Source organism: Pollachius pollachius (genome assembly GCF_949987615.1).
Source record: "Pollachius pollachius genome assembly, chromosome: 13".
In the NCBI taxonomy this organism is placed as follows: Eukaryota; Metazoa; Chordata; class Actinopteri; order Gadiformes; family Gadidae; genus Pollachius; species Pollachius pollachius.
The window spans coordinates 5,005,630-5,018,622 of record NC_136946.1 but is presented as its reverse complement, the minus strand read 5'-3'; the positions used below and the strand labels follow the sequence as shown (position 1 = coordinate 5,018,622).

Sequence of the window (12,993 nt, the reverse complement as noted above, 5' to 3'; positions counted from 1 at the left end):
TGACATTTTTAGCAGTCGTCCTCACATGTTTAATATTTACTGGCTGAACTTGAAGTTAAACTTTGAGCATTTTATTTAATAGGACTAAACGGCAATTACTTGTGTTGGTTATGAGTGCAAAGGTTCTCTAGTTGACTACTGACCGTTGCCTAAAAGTTTACAACGTAAAGAAGACAACGTTACTATTATAGTTAGAGAAAAATGTTTACAATTGCAAATACGTTGTGACCAATCTTGCACTTCTGTGTTAGTTGGGTCCATCCATGATGTATCCGGAAATACTATGAGTACACTTTAAGCCTATTTTATGTCTTCAAATGTTAATGTGTTATGAATGCAAAGTCCATCCATAAACCGAGACAACAAGAACGCATCCACAGGTGTCTGTCCCTCCGCCCCCTTCTTTCCGACACCCATTATAATAACACCCGCGGCACTTTCCTGAAATGAATAGCTCGTAGTCTTGCTGTAAATCGAAATCCCCTCCAGCGGTTTCAGAGTGCGTGTGCTCTCAACCATGGTACTTCTGTTCCTCCCCCAGACACGCTCCTGCCAAACAGGCAGAGCAGGTGTGGCTGCCCGTGTAAACAATTAAACTGGATTATAATTGTTTTGAGTTTTTAATGAGGATGTCATAAGCCCCAGGGTGGAATAGCCCTAACGTGTTCATATGTGGGCTAATGGCAGACTAAATATAATATATTGAATTGTTTGTCAAGAATTCCCGGTCGGGAGCATATACAAGTGTTTTGGCGACCGGTTTTTATTTTCCTCTGGGTTTAGGACGTACATGTACAACAAGGACCTCTAGTGGTTTACACTAACACTTCACCCTTTATTTCGACCTTATTTCCTTTCAGCAAAATAGGTCGTCAGGACCTTGTAGTCTGTTCATCAGGGATATCAAACTTCACAGACTGGATCTCAAAACCAAAAATAGTTTGGCCCTCCTCTGGTATTAGATAAAACACTATGGAACCCCACGCTACCTGATCCAAAATGTCTACCCGTCCATCAGACAGGGCGTAGGTTCAAGGTGGCATCAGGCAGCCATTCTTCCACTGCACAAGCCTGAAGCCAAACATCCCACCACAGCAATGCTGGCTGCATCAGGCTGTTTAGACTGGATACCATGTTGGCACAGTCAGATGGAAAGAAGCCTTAATGTAACAAACTCCTGTCAGTCATTAAGAGAAGACATTTCCCTTCAAGCATTTCCCTTCAGAAATATCTGCCACCAAAAGAAACCAACAGTTTTCAGGTATGCAAAGAGGGCTGAAAGTATACTTTAATAAAGTCAAAGTAAAGTAATTTAGTGCAACCTCATTATACAAACACAACCCTATAATATTGCAAATACTGAGTGCAATTTTATGGGACTTCTTTTAATATTTGACGTCTGGTTCTTTATGTAGCCAGCGCAAATATTTTTTTTTAAAAAAATGCACTTCCAGCCAATCAACTTGAAGATAACATAACAAGCAGTAAAAACAATAAAATGGTAAAATACAGTATTTACAAATCTGTCCTTTGGGTCGAACTTATTCTCTCCGCCGGCAGAGTGTGGCCAGTTGAGTCTGTCAAGGAAAGAAACAAGAATTAAGAATAGTCTCAAATATCTACAGATCGTACTCCTAAACCTCCATACTGATGGTACTGCAACACGGCAGTACAAAGTACTAATGGTAGTAGGCCTACTGTAGTATCAAGTGTCATACCTCAATATAACACTAGTGCCATTAGGAGTACTATGGTACAGACCATACAGTACAACAATTAGTCTGGAACCAGATGAAACTGGAACCTCATGTTTTATTTGCTCTGGCATAGAAGTCTAGTCCCCCTCCTGTTCAGACAGAATTCCAGCTGACCAGGATTGGGTCGGATCAATCCTAAAAACGTATCTAATATGGGTCGGGCTTGATACCATGAGAGAGGAGAGCCCTATGGTAGCACGGTTCAGGCAGTTTCATAAACAACCAAGATAGCTGCCGCTGTTGTGTCACACGTTTCTTTGCTCTGATTGGCTGTAGGTCCATCCAATTGTGTCCAGAGGCATTTTGGTCTACGCCCTTTGATACCCAAAACGGCGATGAACTGAGGGGTTCCAGACTAATACGCATAGCATTTGCGATCAGCTCTGGTGATGGCAGGCCAGTCAGTGAATAGTACTGGTACCAAACCTAGGAGTGTGGTTGTGAGGGCCGTACCTGCAGGTTCCTCATGCCCTGGAGGGCCGTCGCATCCAGGGACGACAGGTCCACACTGTCCATCTGGCTGGCCAGCAGCTGGATGCTCTGCACACACAACACACACACTTAAGCAGAAGGTAGGGAATCTGGCTAAAGAATGCCTACAGGTAGACTGAAGTGTAGGGTTGAGGACGCCTTCAACAATGCTGAAGCAAATCACCAGCAATATTGCGAAACTGATGGTGCTTGGTCGAGGATCCATTGATCAAAGCTAAGCTTGAGTAAGATGATATTAAAACGATCCAAACCCAAAAATCTCACCCTTCCCTTCAAACCCATTCCAACAAGAGGTGAATAGCTTACTCGCTTTCTCAATAGGTCTTCTTAGTCTTGTAGAAGACTCAGGCTCAACGGAACGATTAGCCAGGCTTATTATGGGCCTACGACCGATAGCTACCCAACTATGGGGAAGTAAAGAGAATTAAAACAAATGTGAATTAAAATAAATCGCCTACACTACCTCGAAGTGTGTGTTTGTGTTTAAGCAACAGTGGAACAAGGAGATGAATTAAAGAAGCATCCATAAGCCATGTGAAGCCCCACCTCTCCGTTGCCGATGGGAACGTTGATGATGATGTCCTTGGTGCTGGACTGTATGGGAGAGCCGTTGACCGAGACGCTGTAGACCCGTTCTTTCTGTAGGGGGACCCGCACCGCGGGGGTCTCAGGAAGCCTGCAATCACAACCACTCATCAGAACTCCTGCTATGCTGCCGCTTGTTAAAAGACCAAGCGGGGTGTGATGAGAGGAGTGGCGCCCGTGATCGTAGAATAGTCCAGCACGTTTCTGGCAGGACTAAATAAATACTTCCTGGTGGACCTAGGAGACACACACACACATTTAGAAATCAAAATAATGAATAATTGATTCATCAAAAAAACATATTTGATCCACTGAAACAATGCTAGGATATGGACTCTCAACCATCTCTAAACCATTCGTGCTCTACTACTGGGGAGAAGGCCTTACTTCCTGGTGGAGGCGGCCATCCCGACCACAGACTGGACCCTGGTCTTCTGGGCGACGGGGGGCCTCTTGGACTTGCCCTGGAGGAGAGAAGGACCAGAGATTAGACCATACCCCAACCACCTGCATCAGGTTTTTTTAATCATTTATAAACACAAAGTATGCTACAACATCAACCTGATGAGGTTACATCATTTCTTCCTCTGTAAGGTCCCCCATTGTCTTTATTTTTCTTTCAAGTGACCCGAGCCCTCCAGCGAACCACAGATCCCAGGATCCAGTGGTTTGAACCAGACTGTGTGGTTTCCATTGAATGGAGGTGTCTTCTTGCTATCAAATAGGATTGGATGTGCCCCTCTTTGTCCACTAGGACCCTGAGCAGACGACAGGTTGAGGGGAAGCTCTATCCTTACCTTCTTGGTCGTGGTACAAGGTGTTGTGTTCTCATCTTCTGAACTAAACTTGGCGTTCTTGGACGCTATAAGACAGACGGAGGGATGATGTCATGAGCATTTGTACACACCTTAGTGCTACACACCTTTAAACTTACTATTCAGTCAATTAGAAGATACTTTTATCCAAAGACTCTTAGCCCCTAACCCTTACAGGGATTTAAAATACATGTCATTGAGGAGCAGGCAGCCACTTACCCTTTGGGGGCGTTTTAGGAGCGGCCAAGTGGTTCTCAACCAGAACGTTCTCCAGTTCAGGAACCTCTTCTTTCTAAACCCAGAGACACAACAATCACAAAGTTACGGGTGGCGAGAACATCAGTAGCTTCCTGAGCTGTGGTACATACTGAAGATGTGGTGATGTTGATACAGAGGGTGAACGTACCTTTGAGTCGTCCACCTCTGGGGATTGAGGTTTCTCTGGATCTGAAGGGAGAGGAGTAGAAACATCATACTATTATAACAGCTCATTCACAGAGAACACCACTCCGGCTGGGCTGATCTACCCATCATTCATCTGGGTGACACGCCCGATGTCACTAGAGGGTACATTTTGATAAAGCTTTTAAAAGCCAATCTACATCACACCCTGCAGTAAAACGGGAAGCCTTTAATAACACCATCTACTGAACCCCCTCTTTACCAAGCTCCTAACCCCTTTACCGTGACCCCAAAGGTCAGCAGGTACCAAGAGTGTCCTTACTGAAGTAGAGCAGCCAGTTCATCTGCCTGACGGCCTTGGGAAGCTTGATGATGGCCATGTTGTATCTGTGGTCAATCTCCATCAGCATTTGGTTCTGCTGCTCCTTCATAAGCAGAACCCTGGCCTTCACTGGAGACGCAACACAGAGGGTAACATAACACACATGGGAAGAATTTGATGCACGATGTAGCAGGACATGTCAAGTATTCTAAAATATTTATATTTGCTTGTGTATTTTTAACATTTATTGACTGCATATGGTTTAGTGAATACAGACATGGAATGATGCATAAGAAACCCTAAAATGGATTTCAAACGAGACACATGACACAGGCCGTTTACCTTCTGCGTCGAAGTCCTCGAGAAAAGCATGGATTTGGGCCCGTCTCTGGTTTGTTTTGGCTGGTTTTGTGTTCCTCTTCTTGGGAGCCATGGCTGCCTGGATGTAAACGATTCATTTAGACACTTTGGTCCTGACCCATGAGCACAAATACAATAATTCCTCAATACAATCGACGGGCAGCGTGAGTCATTTTCAACATAACATAACACAATAAACCGTGTCTAAAGACAGCGTGCTAATGTCAGATGTTCCAGCTAATTCATAACGAAACCCTGAAATTAAACGGTGTAAACGTATTTCATGACAGCATGTATTCAGTACCAAGCGAGCCAGTGCATTTATACATCCAATTGTACCTTATATGTTATTTTATTTTAGAGAGTCAAGTCTTCGAGTTCTCGTAGCTCACTCCAATAGGTTTTTAAATTTTGCACGCTAAGTAGAGCAGCCGGGCGATACGCCAATAAGAGAAATCCATGTGTTCAGTTGACCAATGAAATGGGCGTTGTAGGGCGCGTCACAGAAAAAAGATCCATGTATTTGATTTGGACCAATCACTTCCCGGAGCGAAGAGCAATACGTCATGGGACCGCCTCCTGACAGCAGCAGCACAGAAAAACGAAGCAACGCTTCAATTCGTTTCTGCTTATATCCCTCTTTTGATTTATTTTTGCAAAGGAAAGCTACCACATATGATAAAACAGACGTACTGAATTAAAACCGGACGAAGGACACCATGATTTAACGATTAAAGCATGACGTCGTTGTGTTGATGGGAGTTTCAGACACAGAATAGACAAGACGCGCCCATAGAATCCCTTCAATAAAGCTTTATTTCACAGATCCTCAGTAACAGCGGCCCAGGCAGCCGATATACATTTACATACGCTGTCTGGCCGTTCATTCGCTGCTTCTAAGTTAAATAAATCAAGAATTCCAGACGAAATAGACAAAAAAAGAAAAACACATCATTCAACTTAAGAGGAACATTAGCATGTCATTACAACGACAATAATAACAACAACCAGTCAAATATTATGTATGTCCAGGTTCGTATAGTTTACTAATAAATTGTTACAATGTCAGTCTTTTTTTTCTTAAGGTGCACCATAAAATCGGCGAGTGACATTTCAGTTAAAACTCGACTAATGCGGCACCGATACAAGAACACAGAGAATACTTTTGTTGCACTTATTTTTTTGTCTTATTATATTCATTTGTTTTCATATCTTTCATATTTTGATGGTTGCTGGCGGTGTTTCACCGGCTCTGCGTCGACAACAGCAGCGGCCGGATATTCTGGAAGTTTTTTCTGTTGGTGGTTGGTTTGGCACATCACTCCAATCCCTCCCTAATACAAGCGGCTTGTGTGTGTGTGTGTGTGTGTGTGTGTGTGTGTGTGTGTGTGTGTGTGTGTGTGTGTGTGTGTGTGTGTGTATGTTTGCGTGTGTGTGTATGTTTGTAGATATGTTTGTGTGTGTGTGTGTGAGTGAGGTGGGGTGCTGGAGATCAAGTCCCTCTGCTCGACGCGACACCCAGGGGTGGTATTCTAACCGTCCGAGGTTGGAGACTCACAGGACCTCTGGATCACCATGGGAACACAACATCATCATCATCATCATCATCATCATCATCATCATCATCAAAAGTACATTTGTCAGAAGGAGAAACAACATGTCGTTACAGTAAGGATGTTCATAGAACCAATTGCCAAGCACTAACAACCGCTAGGTTAACCCATTCCCCTTATGCAACAAAGTACTATTTTTAGTTGCAAGGACGTACAGCAAACAATAAGTGCATACATTAAGTGCGAGGACGTACAACACACAATAAGTGCGTACATTAAGCGCCAGGACGTACAACTTACATTAAGAGCGTACATTAAGTGCAAGGACGTACAACACACAATAAGTGCGTACATTAAGTGAGAGGACGTACAACACACAACAAGTGCGTACATTAAGTGCCAGGACGTACAACTTACATTAAGTGCGTACATTAAGTGCCAGGACGTACAACACACAATAAGTGCGTACATTAAGTGTGAGGACGTACAACACACAATAAGTGCGTACATTAAGTGCCAGGACGTACAACTTACATTAAGTGCGTACATTAAGTGCGAGGACGTACAACACACAATAAGTGCGTACATTAAGTGCGAGGACGTACAACACACAATAAGTGCGTACAATAAGTGCCAGGACGTACAACTTACTTTAAGTGCGTACATTAAGTGCGAGGACGTACAACACACAATAAGTGCGTACATTAAGTGCCAGCACGTACAACTTACATTAAGTGTGTACATTAAGTGCGAGGACGTACAACACACAATAAGTGCGTACATTAAGTGCCAGGACGTACAACTTACATTAAGTGTGTACATTAAGTGCCAGGACGTACAGCTTACAATAAGTGCGGACATTAAGTGCGAGGACGTACAACACACAATTAGTGCGTACATTAAGTGCGAGGACGTACAACACACAATAAGTGCGTACATTAAGTGCCAGGATGTACAACACACAATAAGTGCGTACATTAAGTGCGAGGACGTACAACACACAATTAGTGCGTACATTAAGTGCGAGGACGTACAACACACAATAAGTGCGTACATTAAGTGCCAGGATGTACAACACACAATAAGTGCGTACATTAAGTGCCAGGACGTACAACACACAATAAGTGCGTACATTAAGTGCCAGGACGTACAACACACAATAAGTGTGTACATTAAGTGCCAGGACGTACAACACACAATAAGTGCGTACATTAAGTGCCAGGACGTACAACACACAATAAGTGTGTACATTAAGTGCCAGGACGTACAACACACAATAAGTGCGTACATTAAGTGCCAGGACGTACAACACACAATAAGTGCTAACATTAAGTGCCAGGACGTACAGCTTACATTAAGTGCGTAGGAGGGGTGGGGGAAGTGGGGAGGCCATGAGAGTCCAGGTGAACTCTGAACATGGACACGGTGTCCTGGTTGTGTTACCTGCTACATGCTGTGGCTTCATGGGTCCCGTCTTCATCATGAAGGGCTCTCCTCCCTCATAGTCCAAGATGGGCTCGCCGAACTTAGCTGCATCCCCATTGGCTGAGAGGCCGTTCTGGTGCCCGGCGGGCTGCACGCCGTTGACCGCAACTGTCCCGGACACGGCTTGTGATTGGCTGACGACATTGGCTGCGCCGTTGTTCATTGGCTCCTGGGGGTTCGGCGAGCCTTCTGGTGCTAAAGAGATATAATAAACGATGAGTGGTTGTACTTCTAGAACTTAGCAGTACTTCTCCTTCTAGAAGAGACTAGAACTATTTGTACAATGTCTTTGAAATACAAGTAACAAAGTGCTCCACATCAAACGTTTAGAAAAAAAAGAAACAGGATTGGACGGATGGAAGTGTTGTCACCTTTCGTGACCTGGTTTGCGGCCTTGGTATTCTTCTGTGATCGGAAACACACACACACACACACACACACACACACACACACACGCACAAAAAAAAGCATCCTGTCAGAACCACAACCAGCAGAGAACAAAAAGGAACTGCAACAGTGTGTCTCTTTAGAAAATGATGATGATGATTAGGATGAAGCAGACCTTGTCTCCTGCATCGCTCTTCCTCGTCCTCTTCATGATCTCGTCCAGGCGCTGTGGGCGAGAACGTGTTGTCAATCACAGGTCCGTCCTCCACGCAACAAAACACAGTGAACCGCATCTTCACCTTGACAACATCGTGGTTGTGCAAAGGCTGCGTTGCCGTTGGCGACAGCTTAAAGGGCGATGGGCTGTTGTAGCGTCCCATCTCTATTTACCACGATTCTACCTTTTCTACTCCCCTCTATTCCTTTTTTTGTGCTTTACTATAGAGTGAGAGAGAGAGGAAGGCACGGGAGAAGGCGTAGAAGGGGAGGACATGCAGAAAATGACCACGGGCAGGATTTGAACCCAGGTGGATGCGTTCAGGGCGGAGCCTATATGGTACGCGCTCTACCCAGTGAGACACCGGGGCGCCCCTAAACCCCTCTATTCTTAACCCCTTTCTCTCTCTCACTCACTCCACCTACCCGTTTCCTCTCCAGCCTCTCCTGCTCCTCCTTCTGGAAATGCTTCTCCCTCTCCACCCGCTGTTTCTCCGCCTCTTCCTTGGCCTTCACCTCTGCCTCCTCCCTCTGAGGAAGAGAAACAAGAACAATAGGTTATTAGTTATAAAGGCAGACAGTGTACTCAGGGCAGGCTTTTGCATTCGAAAAACCATTCCACATTTTAAAAGGCAAAACCCTAGCCGTAATTCGTAGCTGACGACAGAGGGGTAAAAATCGTTTTGTGAATTGACGCGTTTATACGTCAGTTCACAAACTGACCACCAGGGGGAAGCAAAGGCCCGCGTCATTCTTCGGCGAAAACCTGACGTCTCCTTCTAAAGTTATTATACAATATATCATGGTTCTTTTGGCCATAAATCACTGCAGCTAACAAAGACAGACAAATAGCAAAAAGGAAGCTTGAACCATCAACAACATCTGCAATGAGCAAAAGAAAATCGAACTGTTATTACAATTATTCAAAAATCCTTCATAAAAAAGTGATTTGTTATAAATAATAAATATATTGATCCTCTTTTTCAGGATCAATATTCCTGAAACAGAGCTGGATAGCGTAGTGTACCCCACCACACTGGGGCACAGGGAGAACGTCGGTTTGAGTCACACCACTGGCGCTACAAAGGGGTCAAGCTAACCGACACCAGGCCCGTTGCCCGTTGCCCATGGCCAGCTCTGTCCCGGGCGCTACACCAGCATCGCCCTGCGTTATCTCACATTCCTCCACAAGGCCGAAGACAATCCTCTCGCTCTCTCTCCTGTCACAATAGCTCTCTCGCCCCCCACTCTGCCCGCCGCGACCAAGCTAACGCTAGTATGGAGGTCACCAGCTGGTATGTGTACACGGACGGGGGTCCCGTCTGACCTGCTGGTGCCTCGCGCATCACAAACACTCATGTACATGTACATGTTCATGTACACACACACACACACAGACAGACACACACACACACGCAAACACAGACATCCATACAGATGCATGCGCACACACACACACAAACACACACACACACACACACCCATGTAAGCGTACACACACACACACGTACATGTACATAAACATACACACGCACACACACACACAGGAATAGAGGAGGAGGAGAAGGAGGTGGGAAATGGAGGGGGGGGATGCTGGACTAAGGAGGAGGTCGCAAGGGGGAGATAGATGAGCAGGAGGATGGAGATATAGGGGGAGGAGGTGGGAGAGAGGGGGGAGGAGGTGGGAGAGAGGGGGAGGAGGTGGGAGAGAGAGGGGGGAGGAGGTGGGAGAGAGAGGGGGGAGGAGATGGGAGAGAGAGGGGGGAGGAGGTGGGAGAGAGAGGGGGGAGGTGGTGGGAGAGAGGGGGGGGAGGTGGGAGAGAGAGGGGGGAGGAGGTGGGAGAGAGAGGGGTGGAGGAGGTGGGAGAGAGAGGTGGAGGAGATGGGAGAGAGAGGGGGAGGAGGTGGGAGAGAGGGGGGAGGAGGTGGGAGAGAGAGGTGGAGGAGGTGGGAGAGAGAAGGGGGAGGAGGTGGCAGATAGAGGGGGGAGGAGATGGGAGAGAGAGGGATGGAGGAGGTGGGAGAGAGAGGTGGAGGAGATGGGAGAGAGAGGGGGAGGAGGTGGGAGGGGGGGGGAGGAGGTGGGAGAGAGAGGGGGGAGGAGGTGGGAGAGAGAGGGGTGGAGGAGGTGGGAGAGAGAGGTGGAGGAGATGGGAGAGAGAGGGGGAGGAGGTGGGAGAGAGGGGGGAGGAGGTGGGAGAGAGAGGTGGAGGAGGTGGGAGAGAGAAGGGGGAGGAGGTGGCAGATAGAGGGGGGAGGAGATGGGAGAGAGAGGGATGGAGGAGGTGGGAGAGAGAGGTGGAGGAGATGGGAGAGAGAGGGGGAGGAGGTGGGAGGGGGGGGGAGGAGGTGGGAGAGAGAGGGGGGAGGAGGTGGGAGAGAGAGGGGTGGAGGAGGTGGGAGAGAGAGGGGTGGAGGAGGTGGGAGAGAGAGGGTGGAGGAGGTGGGAGAGAGAGGGGTGGAGGAGGTGGCTCAGGACAGACTGTAACCCCCCAGCATCAACAGCACCCACTCTCTCAAACAAACACACACACACAACAAACACACACACACAACACACACACACACACACACACACACACACACACACCCCGCCCCAAGCTGAATCCAGTTTGTTTAATGGATCCACTTTAATACCACCAGTACCACCAGCAGCAGCAGCAGCAGCACTCCCAGTAATCTATAAGCCAGATGGCATAATGGGGATCAGGGAGTCAGGGGGGGGGAGTGGAAAATGACAACCCTTCAACTATAACGGCTGGGGTGGGGGGGTCCAGTGACGGGGGGCTGTGGTGTCTGGAGCCGCTATAGAGGAGGAGGTCTGGAGGGAGTTGTGAGAGCGAGGTCAGAGGTGTTTTGTAACCGACCCCCCAAAAAAAACAGATATCGCCATGAAGGGTTTATGAAGGTTTCAGTCTTTAGATCATTTTTTTTCTGTAGGTTAAAATTTCTTTACTTTGGAAAGACACTTCTGGGGTCGCTTACGAAGCAGCACGAGAGCAACCAACATCTCTGAACTCTAAATAAGTTAGCTAAACACAGAGTCCTAAGGGATAAATACTAATCCCGATGGATGTGATTGCCGGTGGGTCAGCTGAACCTCCAGGCCACCAGGGGGCACTCGCCTGTTTCTGCAGCTTGTCGTTCTCCTCCTGCTCGGCCTGGGCCTTCTCCTGCGCCTCCTTCTCCTCCTGGAGGCGCTGCTCCTCGTCCATCACGCGCTGCTGCTGGGCCATGAGGCGCGACTCCTCCTCCCGGCTCCTGCTCTCCTCCTCGCGCAGCAGCCTGGCGGCGGGGGGTAGCATCACATTAGCTTCATTAGCTTTAAATTAGACTTATATTAGCATTACATTTGCTGCATGTTAACTTTATGCTAGCTTTAGATTAGCCTTGTATAAGCTTTACATAAGCCTTATGTTAGCCTTACATTCACTTTACATTACCCTTATATAGGCTTTACATTACAATTTGTTTGCCCTACATTAGCATTACGCTAGCTTTACATTAGCCTTGTACAAGCTCCAAATTAGCCATATGTTAGCCTTACATAAATTTTACGCTAGCTTTACACTAGCCTTGTATAAGCTTTATATTAGCCTTACGTTAGCCTTACATTAGCTTTACATTAACTTTATTTGCTTTACGTCAGCCTGAAAACGAATCCATTACGGGTCACTTTAATTACCACCGCAGCGAACCCTGGACCCAACATCGCTCCCTACGCCGCGCTGCGGTTCGCGCTACCCCCCCCCCCTCGGGCGACCTTCGACCTCCTCACTTGTTCCTCTGCTCCTGCTCCTGGCGCTCCTGCTCCTCGCGCTCCCTCTGCTCCCGGGCCTGCCTCCTCTTCTCGGCCAGCGTGCGGGCCGCCTCCTCCGGGTCACTGGTCCCGGCCGAGGGCCTGCCCCCGCCCGTGGGCGGGGCCGGAGCTGAGGGGGCGGGGCTTGGTGCGGAAGGGGCGGGGCTCGGAGCCGAGGGGGCGGGGCTTGGTGCGGAAGGGGCGGGGCTTGGGGCGGAGGGGGCGGAGTCGCCGCTGGGAGCAGGAGCTGGGTCGGCGGTGGTGGGAATGCTGGGGCTTGGCCCTGGGGAGACCACGATGGAGGGGACAGCAGCTGGGCCTGGAGACAGGAGGAGGGAGGGGGTTTACATTAATGTAAGGCTAATTAAAAACGTATACAGGGCTAATATAAAGCTAGCGTACAGTTAACATAAAGCTACTGTAAGGCACACGTAAGGGTCAGTTTAAGCTTATATACCGACAGGGGTGAAGGTGATTACGAGCCAGTTCAAAGTCCGTCAACTTGTGACACCACAAGACGATGGAGTTCAATATATTCGTTATGCATTTTTTTAGACACTCCCCCAAAATAACAGGGGCCCTTTAATGTAAGCTTTATCCTGCTTGATGTTAACTAGGATACAGACTCCTCCTTACCCTCTATCAATCAGAGATTCAATTATTGAGAGGAAAATGTGCCAGATAAGGCCAACAGATCGTAATGAATAATTTATAACTGTGGCCATTATAAATTCACATAATAATTTCAGAATTCACATACTTCATTATTTCATCAAATATTTACTATAGTATAAAAAGAAGGGAAAAGGGAGATGTAAAC

At 47.3% G+C, this 12,993-nt stretch overlaps 2 protein-coding genes across 2 annotated transcripts in view; both read right to left on the bottom strand.

Moving 5' to 3' along the window:
• Positions 1 to 1,337: 1,337 nt before the first annotated feature.
• On the bottom strand, positions 1,338 to 5,116 carry LOC307084547 (borealin-like). Its single transcript, XM_079748971.1, has 10 exons — positions 5,073 to 5,116; positions 4,716 to 4,812; positions 4,374 to 4,502; positions 4,056 to 4,096; positions 3,869 to 3,941; positions 3,632 to 3,696; positions 3,222 to 3,298; positions 2,796 to 2,925; positions 2,211 to 2,297; positions 1,338 to 1,577 (listed from the first exon to the last, which is right to left on the bottom strand). The coding sequence occupies exons 2-10, from the start codon at positions 4,804 to 4,806 to the stop codon at positions 1,542 to 1,544; spliced, it is 729 nt and encodes a 242-aa protein (XP_079605097.1). The 5' UTR covers positions 4,807 to 4,812; positions 5,073 to 5,116; the 3' UTR covers positions 1,338 to 1,541.
• Positions 5,117 to 5,538: 422 nt separating this feature from the next.
• Positions 5,539 to 12,993, bottom strand: part of LOC307084631 (uncharacterized protein) — a 46,295-nt gene continuing 38,840 nt past the window's right edge. Inside the window, 7 exon segments of the mRNA XM_079749093.1 lie at positions 5,539 to 6,298; positions 7,730 to 7,966; positions 8,143 to 8,176; positions 8,334 to 8,384; positions 8,801 to 8,905; positions 11,500 to 11,659; positions 12,153 to 12,492. Of these exon segments, the coding sequence (XP_079605219.1) occupies positions 6,288 to 6,298; positions 7,730 to 7,966; positions 8,143 to 8,176; positions 8,334 to 8,384; positions 8,801 to 8,905; positions 11,500 to 11,659; positions 12,153 to 12,492 (938 nt within the window). The 3' untranslated portion in view covers positions 5,539 to 6,287.

Bases quoted from the DNA above. Each gene is read 5' to 3' on its own strand.
- LOC307084547 (XM_079748971.1), bottom strand. From the start codon at position 4,806: ATGGCTCCCAAGAAGAGGAACACAAAACCAGCCAAAACAAACCAGAGA. The intron at 2,298-2,795 runs GTGGGGCTTCAC...TTGTGTGTGCAG, and splicing joins TTCCCATCGGCAACGGAGAG to AGCATCCAGCTGCTGGCCAG. The intron at 1,578-2,210 runs GTACGGCCCTCA...TTTCCTTGACAG, and splicing joins AGGGCATGAGGAACCTGCAG to ACTCAACTGGCCACACTCTG.